The sequence below is a fragment of the Rhamphochromis longiceps genome, linkage group LG7 (assembly GCF_057381845.1).
Source record: "Rhamphochromis longiceps isolate RC_006_pf linkage group LG7, R_longiceps_female_GT1.1, whole genome shotgun sequence".
NCBI classification, from domain to species: Eukaryota; Metazoa; Chordata; class Actinopteri; order Cichliformes; family Cichlidae; genus Rhamphochromis; species Rhamphochromis longiceps.
The window spans coordinates 28780009-28804555 of NC_140563.1; the positions used below are offsets into that span (position 1 = coordinate 28780009).

The 24547-nt window shown below is 43.6% G+C and overlaps 1 protein-coding gene across 2 annotated transcripts; it reads left to right on the forward strand.

Annotated features, from left to right (window-relative positions):
- The first annotated feature begins 1080 nt into the window (after window positions 1-1080).
- On the forward strand, window positions 1081-24126 carry npy8ar (neuropeptide Y receptor Y8a). Of its 2 annotated transcripts, XM_085411161.1 has the most exons (5): window positions 1081-1255; window positions 16818-17347; window positions 18792-19033; window positions 20423-20569; window positions 20768-24126. In XM_085411161.1, the coding sequence occupies exons 2-5, from the start codon at window positions 17039-17041 to the stop codon at window positions 21216-21218; spliced, it is 1149 nt and encodes a 382-aa protein (XP_085267287.1). In that variant the 5' UTR covers window positions 1081-1255; window positions 16818-17038; the 3' UTR covers window positions 21219-24126. The 2 variants fall into 2 exon arrangements, with proteins under 2 accessions (XP_085267287.1, XP_085267288.1); XM_085411162.1 differs by lacking the exon at window positions 1081-1255 and having other exon boundaries at window positions 16659-17347.
- The last annotated feature ends 421 nt before the right edge of the window (window positions 24127-24547 follow it).

Sequence of the window (24547 nt, forward strand, 5' to 3'; positions counted from 1 at the left end):
CACTAGATCCGCCCCTGCCAGGGCTCAAACTACCGACCCTCCAATTAATAGATAGCCTTCTCTACCTCCTGACCTACAGCCAACCCCGTGTGCTAGCATGCCAATGCTAAGCTTTGTGTGCCTCAAGTTTATATTGTAATTATGAGACAGTGTTTCAGGTCATTTTATGGAGTAATGTAAATATCAACACTTCACTGAGTTCTTTTGATTCCTCAGAGGCATCTGATGGAAGACAAAACATTGCTCAGTAGACCATTTAACCCTTTATTTCTCTTTTATATTACTTCTAGACGGGAGATGCGTCCTGCATGACACATTGCCGCGGATCTCAAAATGGTGGTGTACCCCTAACAGTTTTATTACAGACGCTCTCTCATTCTAGTCTAAACAACAGTGTCTCCGTAACTTTCCACTAGAGATGGTCCCCTCGTATCTACTTTTCCCAGGCAAGCGTGAGTGAGAGTCTACAGCTTTCTACTCCCCAAGGACACATGGTCTCATGCCTTTATTTTTCAGGGCTGTGTCCACTTAATACTACACTATATAACTTTATAACACTTATTAATAAAAAGGGAGGCACTGCAAATTATTTAATCCCAACGGTAATGAGAAAGTAAGCTATTGCAGAAGTGTAACTAATTACTTCCCTGCCAAGTAATTAAGTAATATGGTGCATTACTTTAGGAAAGGTGATGGATTACTTAACGTCCCCAGCACTGTAAATGGGTTGAAACTGACTGTGGTGTGTGGAGTGAGTGTTTTACTGACGGGGTGGGTAAAGGAAACACGCCTTCAGATCATGTGTTCCAGTTTTTCAGAATAAAGTTTGTGTATTTGTCAGGGTAGTAAAATGTGGGATTAATCCATGAAATGACTGCATGGATGCCGTGAATGTTCGGCTTCCCCCTCAGCATCTGGTCCTGGTGTTTGGATGCTGAGGGCCCCCTCAGACTCAGGCCTCCTTAAACGTGTTTACGACCCTGGGTAAAGCTGCTCTGTTGTCACTGCTCCCTCCCTCCCTCTGACTCTGCACTGGTTGGAGCTCCTCCTGCTCACTCTCCGAGCGGCCGCCTCTCCGTGCGGAGCTCACAGGCGCCTCTCCGCAGATGGGTGACTGCTCCACTTCTCCCGCTCTTCTCCTCCCAAACACGGCGGCAGCTTCTTTCAGCTGTGTACCGCAGGCAGCAGCAGCCCCTGCGCCGAGCACAGAGGCAGGACTGACGGGAACCGCGCTCCAGGTGTAAGCTCAGCTCAGGTGAGGATCTTTGACGCTTTGTGTCTCTGTGCAGGACTGCAGCTGCGTCCATTTAAATGTGAGTCATGTGAACGTGTTGGCATTTCGCGCGTGCACCCAGAGAAGTGATCTCAGAGATGTGCTGTGTGTTCACCTTCCGATCAAAGCGTGAGACATAAAGGCTCACGTGCACGGACAGAAATTCATCTCAAAAGTTAAAATATGGAAGACCGAAAGTGCCCCCAAAAATCATGACGTCAACAAATTACTGATTAAAATGGTTAAAATGCTTTTACAGGCACCAGAAACCACACTGAAAATAACCATAACATCCACTGTAAAATGTGACACAAATGAAGAATAAAGTTTATGTAGTGACATCCCTGTAGTTCACTCACTGAAGGAGGAAACAGACAAACAAACAAACTAATTAATTAATTAATAGTGAGCAAACAGTGACTACAGTACAAAACAGACATTTTTCATAATGAATAAATTATTAAAATAGAAGGTTAAAGGGAAGGTAAAACAACATCGCTTCAGTCCCATTTCATACATTCAGTGCCTGCACTTCATTTCTGCCTTTGTTCTTTGGTGTGTATTTTATAAGATTTAAAAATGTATTTAATATTTACTGGCATCAGCATCCTTGTCATAATAGTCAGTTGGAGAGGATATTAAATGGCTCAAACAATAATTATTTATTTATTATACTTGTAAATATGCGACACGTTGATAGGCTTCTTTCTCTTTTTTGTCTCTTAATGATGACATTTAATTTTATGTGTTTGTGTGCCGAACGCATTTGTGCTTCCACATTAAAGGCATTGATGTCTGTGGAGTGCTTCCCACATCTTGTTAACATAATCAGCATCATTTTAATCATCAGTTCAATGTCACGGTTTGATTTCGAGAGAACGCTGGACCTGTGTGAGGAAATGAAACAGCGACCAGACTGATCCACACGTTTGTTCTGCACACTTCATTCAGTTTTATTTATACAACGCCAAATTACAACAGCGCTCCCCACAGGGCACTTTGCACTGTAAAGACTGCAATCATACAGAGAACACAGAGAAAACCCTGACAGTCATGTGACCGCCTATGACCGCCTACCTCACTCTGCTTTTCTTCCACACTCTTCAGTTTAAAAACAGTCACACTTCTTATTTACATGAAGCCGAGGTTCGAAACACCCTTGGTTCAGGTGGGTGAAGCTGGAGGGTGGTGTCAGGCTTCTGTCTTCAGGCTGGAAGCGATTGGTAAAGTCCTGCCTGTCAGGGCAGCAGACTCCAAGAGGGACGGGGAGCGTGAAGCTCCGGCTGGCTTGGACTCGTTGACGTCTTTCTGCACTTTTCTAAGTTTGTAGCATCAGTAGCAGAACAGCACCACTGTAGAGTCCATAATAATCACAGCTGGAAGGTGATCCTGGACTTTAAATGACTTTTGACCTGCTCCCACCAGAGCTGACACCTGTCCCACCTGCTGATCTGACCCTGAAGGTTTACCCAGAATGCACGCTGTGAGTGATCAGAAATGGGTCAAAGTGCTGCAGGTCGTTCCGACTCGGACAGATGATAACACATTTGTTCAGAGACCAGGTTCAGTCCTCAAACTGAGTATTTAACCCTTTAAAACCGGTCAGCGCGGACACGCTCCGTTTTGCGCAACTACTTTTAAATCCTTGTAGCACTGCAACCACGTGAGCTAGCGCAATAATTTTTTTTGCATATGAAACCAGAGGAGTTGTACTTACATCTAGGTCACAGTTTCCTTCCACATATAGCTTTGCAAAAACTGCATAAAAAGCACTTGCAGCAACAAAAGCATAATATTCCAGAAACGCGCTTTGCCGATCCGATCAGCTGTTCGTAACACTTCCTACATTAGAATAGACGTCAGCGTGAGCTATCGCATGTCCTCCATTACCTGCCCAAAACCGGAAGTGACGTCATTTTCGCGGAAATGTAGTTTTTTACCATCAGGGCCTTATGAGCCTATACTGGTGTTTTTTAAAAGTTATGTTTGACTTTATGACTTTCTGTGTCGTTTCTGGGATGCTCAGGACTCATATTGCACTGCTGGAAATAGTTTATTTTGATGCATATGCTGCTTTTTTGCAAATTTGCATTATAATATTTATTTTCGTTTTTCCTGCAGTGTATAAAAATTGGTGTATTTCAAAAATAAAAATATGAAGACACTCAAAATAAATTTCCTGTGGTGGGAAACTATTTTGTGCAACTTTTTTGTATTTACAGTTTTGAGGGATAAGCCTCTTATATTTCTCTAACTAGAAATATATGTTAAAAAAACAAAAACAATTTTCAATTTTTTTTGTAGTTTATTGCACTTTCTTGCAATTTAGGTAATTTCTATGCACTTAATGCATGCATATTATTAAAATTTGGGCTATAATGGTTGTATTGATGTATAGCAACTCGAAATGCTCCCAAAAATGGCACTACAACATGTAAAAATATAATATAAGCTCTGGCAGACTTGGTTCTATGGTAGGTCTTAAAGGGTTAACTGATCTGGGTTCAGTTTCTATCAGAGCTGAACCGAGTGTTTCAGGCCTGAAGGTTTGATGTGGAGATCTGCTGGACTGATGAAGCTGCGAGGCTCAGACAGAGGGAGGCTGCCGAGCGGATGGACGGGTGGAGAACAACGGACTGACTGCCGTTAAACTCCTTGCTGTGAATGAGGACTTGTAATCCACTCTACCACAGTATTGTACACTGTATTCAAGTCTACAACATTAGGGGCGTGGCCTCTTTCACTGACGGGTGGATGGTGACACAGGCGGCTGTAGCTGCTAGCTGTCTGCTAACAGGATCTCTGGACTGTGTTTCTGTTGTTGGAGAATTTTAGAGTAATATTAATGACATCATGGGACCAATAATATGACTGCTGTGAGGTTACTGTACTAACAGAGCGTTCAAGAAGGTGGAGCTCCATGTCAGATTTAAATTCTAGGGTTTTATGTGGATGTTACTGAGCACTCAGTAGTGATGGTCTTTGGGTTTTATGATTTCAGTTTCTGATCATCTGTTCAGAGTCTGTGAGTACTTTAGTTTCCTTGGTTTTTCACATTTTACTTTGGTAGTTTTTGTCTGCTATGTCTAGGTTGAACTTTTACTTACTGTTCAGCAGTGGTTCATTCATTTCCTGTTTGCCCGTCCACCGATCGGCCCTTGGTGTGTATGAATAGTCCTGTCCTCCTGTCGATCATCCGCATGTGCTCTTTGAGTTCAGTTTCTGTGTTTTCAGATTTCTCTTCTTTGGACTGTTTAAGTAAAAAGGTTCATGTTTGAATTTCAGTCCTGGTCCTGCAAACATGAACAGTAAGGTGTGTGTGTGTTTTGCAGTTTTTGCAGCATTATCCTTACAGCTGTGGATCGCCTGTTTGTCCCATTGAGCTGCATCCGTCTTCTTGGCGAGCATTCACCATGTTAGGAACTTCAGCTGCTCGGTCGCTGCAACAGATTCTATTTGACCTTTGAACTGCAGCACAGCAGTGATTATGAATGAAGGAAGACCTTAAACATGGCATCAGACTGACAAAGCGGAAACAAACATCCAGGACGCGGTGTGACGCCTGGCTTCACCTGAGCTCATGAAGCTCAGCAATGAGCGTTTGCACTTGATCTCCACGACTTCCTGTTCCTGTCTCGGAGCTCCTGTCCCTATGAAGAGTTTGGAGCTGACCAAATGATTTGATTTGGATCGAAAAGCAAAACGAAAGACAGACTATGTAAATGATTTTAACAGTTTTCCTACAGGGAAGGATGTGACATCACAGTGATGCAGTGAGTTTATCACAGAAGTGAATTCTCCAGAAATAAATTGAAAGAATCTGTTCTGCACACAGCGATAGAGTCAGGGCAGCCTGAGCGTCAGCGAGTGCTCTGAGCGTTACATCCTCCTGTCAGCTGACATCAGCGTCAGCTTGGCCCGCTGGACTGGTGTTTTACGCCGGCCCACGGCCACTCACCGATGACACAAAGAAAACAGGCATGAAATCTGTTAGAAGCCACAGTCTGCTCACTGCTGAGTCACTCAGGGCTGCTCAGGAACATCTGAGCCCCCCGAGCTCCTCAGACCTGCAGCTGTCTGAGGTCTACGGAAATTTGTGGTTCTCAGCTGAATGTGCTGTGGTGATTTGTCTGTTCTGCTTTTATTTTGGAGGTCAGGTTCAAATGTGGTGTAGAGAGGACCTGAACACTGGAGGCTTATCATTGGCTTATTTGAAAGTCCAGAGGATAAAGTCCAAACTACAACTGCATGTCCTCAACAAAAGACAGCTGTGAAACATGATTGAGAGGAAATATCACAGAAAAAAACAACTCTAACGAGAAGCTCAAAACACTAAAGAAACCAAACTCACCAAAAAACCAGGAAGTATCAACCAGGAAGTGAAATCCAGGAAGTGAAAATGTCTTCTAGTTACATTTTCAGAAAAGCAGACTTCCTGTTATCCTGCCATGTGACTGGTGACTTCGTTGTCATGGTCGGTCTGTTGGGGTGCTGTCACAGCTGGGGGATCTTCTCGTTCTCTTGTAAGTAAAAGTGATTGTTTCTCAGCCGGCCATCTTTACATCAGTGAAATGTCGCTGAACGATGATGTGGTGGCATCAACATCGCCTCAATAAAACACAATTGTGTTTACAGACATCTTCAGTGAAAAACACGTGAAACATGCCTCGCACTCCTGATTCACTCACTAATGGTTTTAGTGATGAGATCCCCCATGGGTGTTCTGTCCGGCTCTGGAGGATCTGTCTTTGGTTTCTGAGGATTTATGCCTCCGGGATAACACCTGATGTAGATCACCTCACCGTGAGGTGTCTGTGAGAGCTGAGCCACATGCTGTGAGTCAGTGGAACATGGCACTTGATGGAAACACCATTAATCATCCTGCCCCTCGTCCCTCGGTAACCAGGATGCCATCGGGCTTGTTAATCACGCCGTCGTCCCAAAATGAGAAGCTGAAGAAAATAAAAACGGTCTTCAAAGTCTGAACACCTGCGTGGATTTCAGCATGATAGAGGTGTGTCTGCTATCCAACAGGGGGCGCCTGCTTTGATTTATTTTTAATTTCTAAGTGATTAAGATGAATCATCACGTCTTGATGCATTATCCAGGTAAGTAAATCCCTAAAAGTTGATTCTGTTCAGTGATCACTCTTACTGTGTGCACGCTGAGCTGTTGAGAGTAGGATCGTTCGTTCGGGATGAGAACATCTCTGGAATCATTTTCATCATCATGCTAATTGTATTTATCTCACAGCTGCTGGAGGAAGTGAGCAGATTAGCTCCTTCCTGCTGCCTTTAGGGGTGTAATGGTCACCCTCGCCACCCCTCAGCCTAAACCAAGACGTAATTACAGCAGTGAATGAGAAAGCAGTGGGCTGTCTTTGTGTCTTTTAGCATCCCTGTTCCTGAATTGTTCTGTTATAAAAGCATTAGAGGGGCTGGACCAACGGGTGTTGGCTCTGATGGAATTGGGCTTGACTAGAAATCTTCTGTTGGGGGGGATTACCAACAGAGTGCCGTGCTGATTCTCAGCCATGAGCACGACCCGCGGGCTGCAGGACATGTTCACCTACTCATCACCGGTATGTGGAACCTCCACTTGTCTGTCCATCCATTCATCCATTTGGTGCTGCAGAGCTCTCAATTCAGCTCAATTCAGTTTTATTTATATAGCACCAAATCACAGCAACAGCTGCCTCAAGGTACTTTATATTGTAAGGTAGACCCTACAATAATACATACAGAGAAAAACCCAACAATCATGACGCCCTATGAGCAAGCACTTTGGCTACAGTGGGAAGGAAAAACTCCCCTTCAAAAAGAAGAAACCTCCGGTAGAACCAGGCTCAGGAAGGGGCAGCCAACTGCTGCGACCGGTTGGGGTGAAAGAAGGAAGACAAGATAAATACATTCTGTGGAAGAGAGACAGAGATTAATAACAACTAATGATTCAATGCAGAGAGGTCTATTAATGCATAGTGAGTGAGAAAGGTGACCTAAGAAGAAATACTCAATGCATTATGGGAATCCCCCAGCAACCTAAACCTACTGCAGCATAACTAAAGGAAGGATTCAGGGTCACCTGCCTTTTAAGCGTAATCTAAAACTAACTCTTTCGCGCTACGTCCACACCTACATGGGTATTTTTGAAAACGCAGCTGTTTCGTCCACACGTAAACGGCGTTTCGAATCACCGAAAACTAAGATTTTTTTAAAACTCATTTTTTGCGTTTACGTGTGGACGAGGAATACAAAGTTCGTCATGCAACGTCAAAGGTATGTGCCTTTTTTCACGTCAGCTGTGCGCCACGTCATTGCTTACATGAGAGGAATTGCAGAATGGCAGATAGAGACAAAATACTGTTAATCTGACTATCTTCAGGTTTTACACACTTGCATATAAACACGCAGTTACTGTCCCTCTATTTAGAAAGGCAGAGGCATCACGGTGTGATTATTTTACATGTAGTTGTTTTTTTTCCTGTGTAATAATATTCAACATTGCTATCAATACATTTTTCAAAAAAATGCCTCTCTGTGGAAAATGGGTTTAAAAACATAAACAACTGTGGGATACTGTTTGTCTGTGATTTGAAGAGCCCAGCGCTGCTCCCGATGAAGGGAAAACCAATTCTGCAGGGAGACCTACCTCGGCACTTGTGCAGGTGAAAGCAAAGGTAAGATTTGCTTCACCATATTTTCTAGTCTTTGGCTTAGAATGAAGTTGGTTTGGAAACACATTCAGCGATGCTTCATCTCCTGCTTTGCATTTGTGTAGGCGCCCCGCTCTAGCAGTGTCCAAGAGTTGTTGGTTTTTTTTTTTTTTTCCCTTTTCATGCTGCCCCCCCCCCCCCCCCCCCCCCGCAATGGCTCTGCACCCCCCTAGGGGGCGGGCCCCACACTTTGGGAAGGTCTGTATCAACTGAAGGCTTTTCAGAGAGTTTTTAGGACATCCTAGTAGCAGGGAATTACAGTAGAAGTAATAAATGCATGAACTGGTCAAAAATGACTCCAGGGTTTCTCATGGTGTTATTGGAGGCCAAGGTAATGCCATCTAAAGTAAGAGTTTGTTTAGATACCATATTTCTAAGATTTTCAGGGCCGAGTCCAATAACCTCAGTTTTATCTGAATTTAGAAGCAGAAAATTAGAGGTCATCCAGGTCTTTAAAACTTTCCTGCAGTTTAACTAATTGGTGTGTGTGTTATCTGGCTTCATGGATAGATAAAGTTGGGTGTCATAAGCATAGCAGTGTATGTATGTGTGCTAGACCTTCTGATGATACTGCCTAAGGGAAGCATGTATAATGTAAACAGAATTGGTCCTAGCACCTACAGCGTGCTCTAATCATTCTAATAGAATATTATGGTCAACAGTATTGAACACTGCACTGAGGTCTAGCAGGACAAGCACAGGGATGAGTCCACTGTCAGAGGCCATAAGAAGATCATTTGTAACCTTCACTAAAGGTGTTTCTGTGCTGTGATGAGCTCTGAAACCTGACTGACACTTTTCAAATAAGAAAGTCTGCGGGTCTCCGTGTAATCGGTTTACTGTTCCAATACTTTTAGCCCTCACTGTACTTCCATCTGTGACTTCATCAAACATGTAAGAATAACCAGGAAGTGTGAGTACGCCATCTGTAATAGTGTGGTGAGCACATGAGCAGAGATTTCCTCCTCTTTGTGTGTCCTTGAATTGCATCCCGCCCTTCCCTTCCCAGCTTCATATTCATTATGAGAAGTTTTTCCCCTTAGCTTTAAAGACACTTTCAATCCTAACAGACATTAAACCTTAAGGATCATTTCACCCCCACTGACCGCCCGGTCATGCCAACAATCTGAGCTCTGCGACGTGGCGGAGACAGACAGCTCGCCGGCCCGCAGGCACCACCGTCTGCATACATGCAAACTCGATGGCACGAAGCTGGCGCTAAGACGAAAGCGTCAGCCCTCTGGAATCATCTGCCACATCGAACTGATATCAAACATCAGGATGTGACCTCTGTGATGGCTGTCCTCACCCGCCTCCGCACAAAGGAAACCTTCATAGCTTAATCCAGCTCAGATTTCATGGCTCTGCTGCGTGGCTGTTCCACTTCCACACTCAGAGAAACACAAGTTATTTATATCCGTGCAGCCAGAACACACTCTTCCAGCAGAAAGCAGCCGCAGAGCGCCGAGAGCTCCCAGCCAACACGAACGTCTCAGTGCTGAACATTCGAAGCTCAAACACATTCAAGTTGTTGGTTTAATGTGTGCGTGCTCCCCCTCTGCTGCACAGACCACAAACATGACGGGCTCGACGCTGTGCTGCAGGTGACCTCCTTCCTGCAAGACGTTCCCTCTCACATCGACACACAGTCAGCTGCAGCTTCTGCAACTGTTCCGGTATTTTTTTCCCATGATGAGAGCAACAAACCAAACAGAACCTGCAGTTCCTCTGACGTCCAGCAGAGGCAGCAGTGAGACCGTCCTCATAGACTTCCATGTTAAAACAAACCTGTTTGGTCTCTGTAGATAATTTAAACCTTCATTATATTCGTTTAAGGAAGATATTTTTGTAACTCACCTGTTTGCATTACGAGGAGTGTGGCCTCTCTGACTGACAGGTGGATGATGACACAGGTGCTGTAGCTGCAAGCTGTCTGCTAGCTTCACCTGAACTGGACCTTTGGACCATGATTGTGCTTTTAGACATCATGTGACTAATAATATCGCTGCTGTGAGGTTACTGTACTAACAGACCATCTCAAAGAAATTCTAGGATCCTCATTGGATGTTACTGATTAGCTGGTGTCTATCTGATAGCTAAGCATTAACTGATAACTCAGCACCTTCTGGTTGAACTATGGTCATGGCGTGGCTGTAAGCTGTACTAACCAGTGACATAGAACATGAAGATAAATAATCTCAGTCACCCAAACCTGTCATGCACATTTTGAATATTTTACAGAATGTCAGCCCTAAAAAACGTTGATATTTTTTCCAGCGTTTTTGATTCTCACCACTTCTTTAGTTCGTGAAATGTTTGGAATTGATGAACAAATTTCAGCTGTTTTTATGGAGATCATCACTCCTATAACAAACAGATTAAGTCTTCAGACTGTGACGCCTGCAGTGGTAGTAAAACTGAGCTGGGTTCAGTTTCTCACAAAGCTTTAATGTGTTTTTTAACCCAGAGTTTCATGTGGAGATCTGCTGGACTGATGAAGCTCAAACATGCAGCAAAAAGCCCAAAATGTGGACCTATGCAAGTGTACCTGAAGGGTCTGTGAGGCTGAACATGTTCACAGTGTGAAGGGGACATAATGCATCATTGATTAAACAAAGAGCAGCTGACTGTGATTAGTGTCTGATGGAACAACCCTGTTGCACAGCTTTCCTCTGCAGCCCACAGATTACACTGTGCACATTCAGTAAACTCAAAGAGTCTGAGTGCTCTGATTCTCTGCGCAGCTGCCGCTCGGTCAGGTCGGCTTAGGTAATGTGTTCTGAGGAAAGAGAAAAGGAAGAAGAAATGAAATATCAAAGATCAGCAAGGTCATCGGGGGTAAATGGGCAACTGCAGGCGGAGTAGCAGCACCTCCACGTCTTCACAGATTCTGGTCATGCACTTCATAACTTCACCGAAGGTTCAGGCATGCGCTCAGAAACAGCACATGCATGGCCCGAGTGGAATTCTGGTTCTCCTTCTTAAATTCACCACGATGATGTCACCCCGATCTTCCATCATGCTTTAAAAAGTGCACACTATGAGCGTCTCAGGCTGTCCTAAACTTGAGCCCCATCAGCTTCACGCCTGCAGGAGTCCAGCTGAAGTAGCTGAAGTACTAACAGCAGCCAGATGAACCCACTTGTGCCTTTTTCTGGACTGAGTTACCCAACATGTTTGATCCTGTGTGTGGACAGAAGAACCAGAGCCACCAGGCTTCTTTTATCTCCATGGACCAGCTCTTCATAGTCACATGAAGGCATGTGTGATGGAGATGGTGATCAGGTTGAAATTTTACTGCAGAATCTGCTCTGAATCTGTGCTGTGGGATACGACAGAGCCGCCTCTCACACTGTTCCCATTAACAGTGTTTCATAGAGGAGTTCAAAGCAGTGGGTGAACGTCAGCCTGTCGGCTGCAGAAAGTGAGCTGTCAGTCACAGATGGGAAGATGTGGGAGGAAGGAAGTTCAGACATTGTTCAGCCATCTGACGAGTGTGTTGGAGGACTTGTTTTAAGTTGGCACTCAAATCAACACGCTTTCATTTATGGGTAGAAATGAGGCAGAAATTTATCATAAAGCCTGAAAAATCTAATTTCAGTTGCTGTAGGAAATTTGAACCAGAGCTGAAAGATGCAGTCTTTTATTTTGAATCCCTTTTTCCTTTCAGAGTTGGAGCCATTAAGCTCTGCTTTTGCACTGAAAAACTGCTGGACTCTTACTGTGAAAACAGAGTCCAGCAAGCTGTTCTGCAATTAACTTCAATTCAGTTTCATTTATACTTAGTTCATTTACATTTATATATATTTATATAAATCACAATATTAATACTGTGAGGTAAAGATACTACAATAATACAGAGAAACTCCAGCAGTCACATGATTCTCCCCACCCACATCTAAAAAACCCTCCCTTTTAACAGGAAGAAAAGTCAGACAGAACCAGGCTCAGAGAGAGGTGGCCATTTTTTCACATCCATGACAGACTGTGTGGGAAACATGGATGCAGCCACCACAATGCCACTGGATTCTGGACTCTGTGACCTGAAGCCTTAGGCCCGGGGTGGCCAACTCCGGGCCTCAAGAGCTGGTGTCCTGCAGGTTTTAGATGGGTCCTTGATCCAACACAGCTGATTTAAATGGCTAAATTACCTCCTCAACATGTCTTGAAGTTCTCCAGAGGCCTGGTAATGAACTAATCATTTGATTCAGGTGTATTGACCCAGGGTGATATCTAAAACCTGCAGGACACCGGCTCTCGAGGCCTGGAGTTGGCCACCCCAGTCTTAGGCTGTGTCGAAATTCAGGGGCCACATCCTTCGGAGGTCACATTTGTAGGCCGATTACATGGTGACAAAGGCTGTCCAAATTCGAAGGTTGCTCCAAATGTGGCCCAGAAATGCGTCCTCCTTTTCCCCAGATTTGAAGCATGGGCCGGGTGTATCGTTCGTGGCCCACCATATCCCAGGATTCATTGCGAATAAGGGTTGAAGAAAATCTTTTGAGAAAAACGGCAGGTGGTTGAAGTGAAGCAATCCAGAAATAAACTTTTAAAAGTAAGTACTGTTTTTTTTTTATTTTTTTTTTTATCTCATTAAAAATATCCAGCGGAACAAATTTAGCATAATGAAAAGTCTTAAAAAATTCAATGTAGCTAACATTCGGTTGTTTTAGGACAAACCAACCAAAAGTCTGGCCCGTGAGCTGTGGTAAGGAAGCAGACTCAACCATGCTGTGCTGAAGTTTATGGTTAAATGAGCTCTCATCCTGTATAAACCACTAATAAATAAGACAGGCAATAAATGGAGAAGTCCTCCTCCTGTGTCTGTGCTGTTTGTCATGCTTATATCATACAATTTGAGCATGTCACTTTTGTTATAAAGCCCAACATTTCTGCAGGATCATATGTCCTGTTTCTCCTTTCTCTTTTTTTTTCCCTCTTAAATTTCTCTTTAATTGTCCCACACAGGGAAATTTGATTGTAACAGCAGCCAGAAAGACACATATACAAACAAACAGGACACAGAACAGAAACATACACAATTTTCTTTCTTACATATTTACATCAAGGACAATGGTTACTATAAACGGAGTAGTGTACAGTTATTAAATTAAATAAAATTAACTACAGATAAGAAGCAAACCCAGGTTGTGGTGCAAATCGGTTGATTAAATTATTGCAGTTACAGCGCAGATGTAAACATCTATGATTGTTGGGAGCAGTTTTGATTGTACAGTCTGACAGCTGCAGGGAGGAAGGACCTGCGGAAACACTCCTTCATGCATTGGTGCATGAAGGATTTTAAATGATTGTGTGATTTAAATACATAAAATATGTCCATGTGATTCTATTAGAAAACTTTGTTTTCATCTTGCAAGTTAACAGATATTTGATAAACTTCTCCTGCTTTTGTTGTTAACTGCCATGGCTGATTTTCTTCTGCAAGCGTCCAGAGTAAGGAGAGACTGAGAAGGGACAGAGGCTCTTCATCCCTGATGAAACACCAGCACAGGTTCAGCAGTGTGTGAGGAAGAGGAGGAGAAAAAGGAGCCAGCAGCAGCTGAGAGATGAAGAGGAGAACAGGGGGAGAACAGGCAGCTGTTCTCTGTACATGAAGGATGGCTGAAAATATTTAAAACACTTTTCAGATATTTGCTTCGTGTATTTGCAACACAAACTATAACAGCTGCATATAGGGAACCACTGACTGATGTTTATCCTGCAGGACAGGATCTGACAGGGAAAGAAGAGAAAATAAAAGTAACCATAGACAACTTTGATAATGATCTGATTTATCCAGAATGTATTTAGTCAAAATATTGTTTTCATCACAATGGGATTGTACTGGTTTCAGTGGGAAAAGTATGCAAGTAAGAGGTTCAAAGAGCTGTGAAAAGCTGTACATTCATAAAGTATGTATGTAAAATACAATATTTTATAACGATGTTGTTTCTGTGTCATCTCTATTCCTTGAGACTCTTTTACCCAAATATCGGCCTCTTTAATGCTCTGATATCTTCAACATCTTAAATAAATTATATTGCCCAGTTTTCTCATCAATAAAAGAATATTTACTGCATCAGTCTGATTTCCATTTTATGTGAAATGTACAAGGATCAAATCTTTGTAGTTAATTTTTGGGATTTTTTGGGATATTGCCCTTTAATATAACTAAAGATTTCAGCCAGTGGTCACTGTATATTAATATTTGTCTGTTAGACAGTCACAAGTTATAAATGATATGAAATAGAAATATATATACCTTGAATTTTAACTGAAATATAATATTTGAGACAACTGAGTTAAATTTCACCTCTGAGGATTTTTTTTTTTCAAAAAATGAAGTATATATAGTAAAATATCAATAATGGAAATCATTTTACATTTATACCATCAAAATGAAATGAGACATTTCAAGAGCTACACTAGCAAACTATTTTACTAGCTAAACTTAGCATAATTGGCTCAGCACATGGCTGTAATGTTCACCCAGATACATCACACGGAGATGAAACAACACAATTTTCTTCAGTAAAAGTAAAAAAAAATGACATAAAATAAAGATTTTCTCTATTTCTGTCAAACCACAGCTGTAGCTGGTTTTGGACACATGTAGTAGCATACCAGCTGAGCAGACAGTGGGCGGAGTCAAGTTGAGACATTGCAAAATTCATTGTTGGAACATTAACAGTAACCTTGTCGGGTTTTCTGATAACCTCCTGCATGAAATCCGCAGAGACCTGTGGGCACTGTCTTTGCCGAACTGACATCCAGCAGATGTCAGAGGAACTGATTGATCTGGGTTGCACCTTTTGGATGTTTTCAGCTCTTGGGTCTCTGTTGGGCTTTTTCTATATGACCAACTACATTTTGCAGCCAGACGAGTCGCCCCCTGCTGGCCATTAGACAGAATGACCGAACACCTGCCTGGAGACAGAAGATTTGTTGTCAGGCGATGATGTAGTAAACATGCCATGTTTTGTGATGTTTTTCTGCACAGCAGAGGAAACACATTGTTTCCAGATGTTACTGGTGTTGTCTCGTCAACATCTGTCAAGCTGCTGTCCTGTGTTGGAGCTTTACGTGTGCATATTTTAAAAATAGTGTGGATCTCTGAGTGTTCTTGTGCAGGAGCGAGGGAGCAGCAGATATGGAGCTGTGTGATGGCTGCCATGACAAGCGGGTGGCTGCTGCGAGTGAGTCAGAGCGTGGCTGTGCACAAACACCTGTGAGTGTGTCTCATTTGGTGGCAGTTCAGTCCCTCAGGGCTGATGAAGGCTGTCAGTGGAGGGCGAAATGAAAGAGTGGGCGAGGCAGACAGCTGATGGTGTCGATGTGCATGTGATCAGAGGATGCGCGCTGCCTGCAGCAGCTGATGGTCTAAAAGCTGTATCTTAATTAAACCGTTAAGTCAGCACGTCGCAGATAAGTGAGAACACGGGTCGTTAAAACGATACTGAGTGTGTGTATAGTTTGTGCACATGTGTAAGAACATTACATATATCATACATGACAGTTCAAACTCTGATATTCTTTAAAACCACAGAGGGCTACAGTGTATCAGCAGCTGATCTCAGCTTATAGTTGTTAGCATCAGAACCTTTCTAGACTCCCTGCTCCACAGGGGGTGCTCTCGAGCTGCTCCGGAATGAGAGGGGCTTTGTGGAGCTGCAGAACAGAGCGGATCATCATTGTTTTCTGTCATCTGATCAGTATCTCTGAAATTAGAAATATCCTGTCTCAGATTGACACTGAAAAAGTAGTTCATGCATTTAGTACTTCTAGGCTAGACTACTATGATTCGTTATTATCAGGATGTCCAAACAACTCCCTGGAAATCCTTCAGTTAATCCAAAATGCTGCAGCAAGAGTACTGACAGGGACTAGAAAGAGAGAGCAGATTTCTCCTATACTGACTTCCCTTCATTGGCTCCCTGTTAAATCCAGAATTGAATTTAAAATCCTGCTCTTTTCATACAAGAATAATCAATAAATAATTAGGCCCCATCTTATCTTAAAGACCTTATAGTACTGTATCACCCCATTAGAGCACTTCACTCGCAGACTGTTAGTTGTTGTTTCTAGAGTATTTAAAAGTAGAATGGGAGGCAGAGCCTTCAGCTTTCCATCCCCTCTACTGTAGAACCAGCTTCTAGTTTGGATTCAGGAGACAGACACTATCTCTACTTTTAAAATTAGGCTTTAAAGTTTCTTTTTTACTAAAGCATATAGTTAGGGCTGTATCAGGTGACCCTGAGTCCTTTCCTTAGTTATGCTGTTATTGGTCGGTCAGTGCACATGGCTGCCCGTCCCTGAGACTGGTTTTGCCGGAGGGTTCTTCTTGTGATTCGATGCCATACAAATAAAACTGAATTAAATTAAATCGTTGCATGAGTTATGGTAAGAGCAAACTACAGTCTGATGATTTGGAAGGTCTGACTGTTGGAGAGCTGAGCTAGGATTTGTTTTTTTTCTGCTACTTGTGCACATGGAGCGACTGTCGGGCTGTGAGGAGTGTTTTTAGGCTTCCTGTTTGAAGTGCAGCCCTCACACTGCAACATTTTAGCAAACGCCGACAGTCAGATAGTTGGAGAGTGGTTTTTCTGCCGAGTGTGTCCCAGTGAGCTGGGCTGCATAATGTGCCATTACACCCACGCTGGCAGTGTACGCTAACGAGTGTCTCTGGACGATGGAGTGCAGCTCAGCATGAGATAGCAGCATGTGCTGATGTATTCATTCACTCCTCCTCTTCACCTTTCTCCTCCTCTGCCTGTCCGCTGAGAGCTCCTCATCTCCATCTTATTACTCGCTGCTGTTTTGTGTTCTTTGCAGAAAACGCTGCTGCAGAGCTGATCCCCGGGGAAAGAAACACAGGACGCCATATTTGATTCCATCATCCAACTCCTCACAGCACGTAGCTGGGTGCTGTTCTCCTCCTCCTCCTCCTCTTCCTCCTCGCCCCTCATTGTGTTCTGATCCTCTTTATTGTTGGAAGTTGAGTCGCCACCGCTGGGTTGCCCGCTCCCTACTTCCTCCTCCTCTCCCTTCCTGCCATGTCCAACGACAGCGGCGTCCTCCACGTCTGGGAGGCCTCCGATTGGGCAGACACCTCTCAGTGCCCTCCCTCAGTAGGCGGGGCAACATTCCTCATCGTGGCATACAGCGCTGTCATTGCCATTGGGTTGCTAGGCAACGCAGGTCTGGTGTTCATCATTGCCCGGCAACAGGAGTTGCGCAACGTCACCAACATCCTGATCGCCAACCTGTCGTGCTCCGACATCCTTATGTGCATCGTTTGTCTGCCCGTCACCGTCATCTACACGCTGATGGATCGTTGGGTGCTGGGGGAGGCCCTGTGCAAGGTCAGTGTGCCGTGCACGCTCACCGCTGCTGGGACAACAGCACTCACCAGTGTGCAATCATCACCTTTTCCTTCAAAAACAATAAAGAGACGACAGTGAGAAGCTGTCTGCAGGGCTGTGTTGTCAGCCTGAGCACAGTTTCACACCGAGCCTGCAGCTCCTTCCTCCTGGAGTCAGCTGCAGGAGTATCTGAAGGAGCTGCTCTTCTTCAGGCAGCTGTAAAGGACTTGAATACCTGAATATTATCCGCTTCATTTCTGGCACTAGATGCTTACTTTTACTAAGATAATCATTCTTTGTTGACATGGAGTTTCTAAGTTATGATTGTTTCTTTTATTTTAACTACTGTAAGTGCTGCTAGCTTATGACTGCACTGCTGAACACTGAATTAATGAGTGTTCAGAACACAGGACGTGCTTTTAAAAGAGATTTTAAATCTCAAGTGTGTTTTTCCTGGTTAAATAAAAAATAAAACCATAACCTTCACATTGGCAGAACCTCACTCTGGGCCACCGGCCTGATAAGCTACCACTGAGGCACCTTAGACAGGAACGGTCCAGGCTCACTGGCCAGCACTTTCCAGTGACTTTCAAAATAAGAGTCATCCAGCATTGTCAGACAGATGTAAAATTAAAAACGAGCCGGGGGGGGGCAATCCAGGTGCTGACTCTGCCCACCCTGAACATGGATTGCATACTCCTTTTATCCTCCAAAGTTGTGTTGATAAATGAAGACCGTTAGCTTTCCACTGCTTAGTGATGCAGATGAGTCAGGTACGCAGGTGAGACCAGAGGATGATACAAGCCTGTGTTTGTGCTTCCTCTGGAAGCATGTCTATGGGAGCAGAGGGATAAGTGGTGGTCTGCTCCACACAGGAACGTAATGCTTCTCAGTCTGAGTGACCGACCACCTGAAAGCCTGAGCAGCCTCTGGCTTCACAGATAACAGATCGGTTTTAATTACAAGTTTGTGTCACCTCATTTAATAAAAATCTGAAATTAGACAGCAAACAGCAGCAACTCAGAGCCGCTGACGTTACAGATCTAGAAGTTCAGTAGCACCAGATCTGATGGAGCAGAGATGAAGAACAATGCTGACACGGAAGTGAGAGCCATCCATGGCAGTGTTTCATGTGCCCAGCAGGCCGAGCAGCACTTTACCTGCAGACCAGGTACCGCCTGCCCTGCTCACCTGTAGGTGTGTTCATTCACATTTTAAAAGAGAAAAAAAAACTTGCCTTCATTTGCTCACTGTGAGGTCATCATGAAGCTGTCAGCTGATGTAACAGGGGAAACTGAATACATTTGGATGAATGGATAAAAGTGTGATGTCACAGCGTGAAGGTGGAGCTGGTCATGACCATGGGGCCGCGCTCTCACAGTGTACCGCGAGCTCGATAACCACACCTTCAGTTTGTCCTCTGCTGTGTTTCGTGCCCGTCCAGGTGACGCCCTTTGTTCAGTGCATGTCGGTGACAGTGTCGGTCTTCTCCCTGGTGTTGATCGCTTTGGAGCGCCATCAGCTGATCCTCCATCCCACTGGCTGGTCCCCCGCCGCGGGACACTCCTATCTGGCTGTGGGGCTGACATGGCTGGTTGCCTGCTTCATTTCACTGCCTTTCCTCTCCTTCAACATCCTCACCAATGACCCATTCCAGAACATCAGCCTCCCTGCCAACCCCTTCAGGTGAGATCTGGGATACAGGTGTTTCTTAGCTTCAGTCCAGAGATGCTGTTTCATTTTAAACTGAAGCTGAGCTGAGCTATGAGGACACATAACTGATTTTCTCAAAGCCCAGAGTTTATTTTTATTCTTTGGAAATGTTCGGTATTTGTCACACAGCCCAAAACGCCTTGGGCTTGTTTTGCATTTAGCTAAAAGCAGCGTAGCCCTAAGATGTTCAGCAGCAGAACTCATCAGGGGAATAAAGTCTGCTGCAGCACAATAAATGAACCTGAATGTGTCTCAATCCGACCGTCTGGACATTAGCCTGTCAGAAATACTTAATGAACACTTTAAGAAAGACCTTTTATCCTCGGAGGTTCCTGTACCAACTGAAGTCTTTAGAACCGGTTCAGGGCCATCAGAGTCACTGAAGGAGGTGTTTATTTACAGTTCTGATTTTGTGGAAGAAGAATGTCAGCATTTGTTGGAGTTTCTTTAAATTCCGCTCTGGTGCCTGGTGATAGAGACGCAGAGAGTGTTTCATCCACAGAGCCTGACGCTGTCTGAGACTTCAGGGTTCATATCTGGATACTGAAGAGTTTGTATTTACTTCATTTAACAAGAAAACTGAAGATGCATTTCTGTTGGCTCAGACAGTCAGGGAACAGCACTGTATCTGCTTATCAGCACATCTAAAACCTGAAAACGTTAATGCAAGAAGGTGAGTGGACCTGCCGATTTCAGACTCTGATAACAGGACTGAGACAAAGACAGCTTTGCTCTAAGGTCAGAGAGAGTATGATTTAGATATGAAGGGACCTGGTTTTATTGATTCTGGTGTGCAAGCAGGTAAAAATTCAAAAAAAAGCCACTAATGTAGTACCAGTAAACCCCTGTACATCCTCAGTACGTTCCCAAACATGTATGTTCCAGAGAAGCAAGCGGTTCATACGAGGTTCAGTCAACAAACTGAAAAAGCCTCTTTTTCAGAGCCTTCCTCTCATGAACCTCTGGGCAGTTTCATCTGTTAGTTTCTGATCTCTAAGTGAAAATTCTGTTACATATTTATACCTCTGAGATTAGCGCTGGATGCCAAGCAGGTGAAAATGCCATCAAATGGGTCAGACATAGACTTAGACTTAGAGCTTTTTATTGTCATTGTGCAGTTTCTTGCACAGCGAAATTGGGTAAACTTCTGGGTCAGGAGTGAAGTAATGTTCAGAACTGTCACCAGAGGTTGGACACCAGCCTCAGTAAAGTTGTGCTCAGTGGGATATTACATCGAGGCACAGATGTTTTGGGATATTGCTTAGTGCAGAAGTTACATGAAATCTTCAACTTCCTAAATCAGTGCTTCTAAAAGTTAAATAAGTGTTTCCGTTTTCATTATCCATGTCTGTCTTGTTTAAGGGATCATTTGATCTGTATGGAGCTGTGGCCGTCAGACAAGCATCGCCTAGCCTACACGACCTCGCTGCTTATCTTCCAGTACTGCCTGCCCCTTCTGCTGGTGCTCCTCTGCTACCTCCGGATCTTTCTACGCCTGAGACGTCGCAGGTCACACAGCTTTCCGTTCACTCACTCTGTGATAACTCGGTTCATCCACATCATCTTTAACTGTTCGTGTTATCGTGTCAGATTAGAGCTCTGTGTGGACACTGTGTGTGGTTACGCTGTGAGTTAATGCTTCTTGAGGTTTGCTGTGACATTTCCTGGTGGATTGTCTGATGATGGATGTCATGCTGTGTTGTGCAGGGACATGCTGGAGCGCAGCAGGAGGACTCGAGGAGCCCAGAGGATAAACGTAATGCTGCTAGCCATCGTCATAGCCTTTGCTCTGTGCTGGCTGCCACTGAATGTCTTCAACACTCTGTTTGATTGGCACCACCAGGCCCTCCCAGACTGTCAGCACGACACAGTCTTCTCTGCCTGTCACCTGACGGCGATGGCCTCTACCTGCATTAACCCCATCGTTTACGGCTTCCTCAACAGCAACTTCCAGAGGGAGCTGAAGTTGACACTGCAACGCTGCCAGTGCGGCAACCGGGCTACAGAGAGCTACGAGAGCTTCCCCCTATCCACCGTGGGCAGTGAGGGCATGACCAAAGCAACGTCACTCAACAGGATGGGCTCGATGTGCATCCCCTCACCAAGACCTGAGATTGGTTCAGCAATACTTGCCAAGACATTACCAGCTGCCACCTAAAATCAAGGATTATGAGAACTGTCTTCTGACAGGTGGTTCATCAGCGGTTCACAGCTGGAGGCAGTGTGCTAACAGCTGGCTGGGATGGCTGTGTAATCAAATGCTGCTTCATCTTGGCTTGGGTTCCATCACTTCACTGCCAGAGATAAACAGCTGATTTGACCTGTCACCAAATGTTTGGTGACAGGAATGAATGAAGAGGCTGAACGATGCTGCTTTGAGTCCCGAACACGAGCAGGAATCCTTGTTTAGAGTAACTCTACTGAGTGACAGAAGAGAGAGGAGGCAGGAGAGCTGGTAGCAGGGACTTTTCAGTAAGACACGCCCCTTAGTTACTATAACTAGGGCTATTAGTTTTAGCTTTTCTTGAATGTTGTTTGAGTGCTGCAACCAGCCATTCTACAGCATGTCAAAATGGCAACATTCTAACGACATTCTAGTGTCATAGACACAGTGGTGGGTTCTGTTGGTCAGTCTGTTGGTTGGACAGTCTGTCCACCAACAGACTGACTGACAGAACAAGCAGCTAACCAAAAGACCATACAACCAACAGACTAACAAACCAGCTGACCAAAAGACCATACAACCAACAGACCAACCAATGGACGGAGCAGCTGATCCACAGACCGTCCACCCGACAGACCGACAAGCTGACCTACAGACTGTCCACCCAACAGACCAACACACTGACCAGCTGACCGACAGACCATCCACCCAACAGACCGAACAACAGACCAAAAAGCTGACCCACAGACGGTCTAACCAACAGATGGACTGACCAATAGACCGACCAGCTGTTCAAAAGATCGTCCAACCAAAGACTTTGGTGTTGAAAGAAGTGAAATCAGCTCACCTAACAGAGTGTCAGCAGCTGCAGCGCCATATTTTCTTCACATTTTTCTACAGACAGAACCAGTGGCCCCTCCCACTCTGCAATGAAGCAGGGGATGTTGGTGGAACCAGGTTACACTGCTTTGAAGTTTTTTTTGTGCAAAGAGCTCAGCAGGAGCACAGACTGTTACTGCTGCTGAAAAATGTACTAAAAACTGAAGGAAACTAACAAAATCAAGTTTAAAAAATGGTTCTATTACCGAAGCCAATGTGAGATCTCTGGCTATCTCTGCCAACATTTACTGCCAAAATTCTTTTGCAGTTCTTCAGTTTACTTTCAGACACAAATTATTTAGTGTTGCACACAGGTGTTGATTTGATGAGATGAAATGACGACTGTGACTGACAGTTGTATAAAATCACCTAGCAATCGGGTTAACATTTGAGACCATTTTAAGTAGCTGAGTAAAAGCTGTAAAAGTTAGTAGTAGGTCCCAGGTAAAGTGTCAGCATTTTTATTAATCCTTTATTTATCCAGGTAAAAAATCTCATTGAGATTAAAAATCTCATTTCCAAGAGAGACCTGGCATCATAGCAACAAAATAGGTATGTGGTATGTGACTTTTTCTATCTTGAACAGCATAGAAATAAAACCAGAGCTCTGTCACAGCATGCCAGTGTTGCAGGCTGTTTTAAAGCAGTTAAAGTAGATCTGTCCCGTTCTCTCTTATTGTCTGTCACATATATCCTTTTCATTTTAAACATCACCAAAATTTCAAATATTGTGCTCAGAGTATGTAGAAATAATCACTGAGGCTGTGCACAGCTCTAAATTAATTTAATCTTTTTTCTCTATTCTTAGAACTGTATTTGATGCCACAGACAGAGATGATGTCCTTGAATAGTCATCTCATTTCACCCACTTCTGCTAAAGGGGGGGCAGAAATTAAATGAATGTTGGTTTACATTACAGGGAATGAAGTGAAGGCCTAATGTTTAATTAATAGTGGTTCATTTGAGCTACTCTGGCTCAAGATTAATAATACATAACTCAGAATTAGGATAAGAGGACCCTTTCAACACAGAAGTCATTTTAATCTCTTAGTATAGACATGCCTTGTATTAATGGTTTGGGGTTTAGTTGAGTTACGTTAGGTTAGGTTCAGTTGAGTTCAGTTGATGAGTTCAGTGAGGTGGGGTGTGGTTGGGCGAGGTTGAATTGATGAGTTGGGTTGAAGTGAGTTTGGTTGAGTTGGGTTAGGTTAGTGTAAACGATGTGCAACAGACCCGACCACATCTCAGCGCTTTTCTGCGTACACTTTTCTTTATTGCGATTACTGTTCATAACAATACTCACACTGCAGCTTTCCAGCTCACAGGAGAAGATTAGTAACTTACATGCAGTGGAAAACAATATGGTTGCAGGTTATATGGTCATATGGTTAACAATTGCAGAAGTTGTTAATAAAATCCACTGAGTGAGTGACTCTGTGCTAATGTTAGCGTTTATATACTTGAGCCGATTTTGTCCTAATTTCAGTGACTGCATCTTAAATAACATTTTTAAAGATGTTGTTTAGCCTTATTCTGTGCTGAATGAAAAGAAATGTTTCACACTCAGTTTGTAGCAGCTTCACACACTCTTACACTATTCTACTGTTCATGTCAGATGTACTGTTATAGTTACAGTTACTATTACACTTACAGTTATCCATCCCTGTCTTTCTTCCTTTTTGTTAAAGCATAATTTTTATTTCTTATATCTCTAAAATCTCCTCCTGTCTTTTGCAGATGGAAAATAATGCCGTTTTTGGGATTCTTTCCAGTACGGGTTTTCAATTTGATCAACATTTGAGCAATTTTAGAAGCTATAAATTTTCCATACATCCGAATGATAACAAATGTTAAAAGACCCAGTTTCTAATCTCCTTCTTAAAAAATAAAACCTATCTGGCTGTGCATGTTTGTTCTCTCTGTGGAGTCATTTCTGTTTTAAACTCATTTCGTTTTTGGTTCAAATGACCAAACATGGGACCAAACTCTTCTTTCTCATATAACTGGGGATGAGTTTCCTCTGTCAGCTTCTTCATGCCATTTAAGTGAGAAAGGTGTAGTCTGTGTGGGGCTGTTGGGTAATGTAGTGCAGAATGTTTTCATTAAAAACACTAAGTTTAAAGTTGAAAAGTGTCTTTGTTGTTCTTTCCTTCTCAGGCAAGAAACTTTTGTGGGATCCTGCCCATAGAAAACATAGAACACTTTTTGCCAATCTCCCTTCAAGACCTTCTGCACCTCTGAATGGCTGTCAATATGCTTCTTCTTCTTAAAGGGCTTCATATAAATCCCAATATTACTACCAGAAGAGCATGAGAAGAGTCTTGAAGGTCTTGACTGCCCAAATTAAAAACAGGAAAGGTTTCATTCTAGCTCACATACCTTCTTCCTGTTCCAGGATTAGTTCAAGAAAATGCTGAATTTCTCAAAACTGCGGTTTTCCTCAA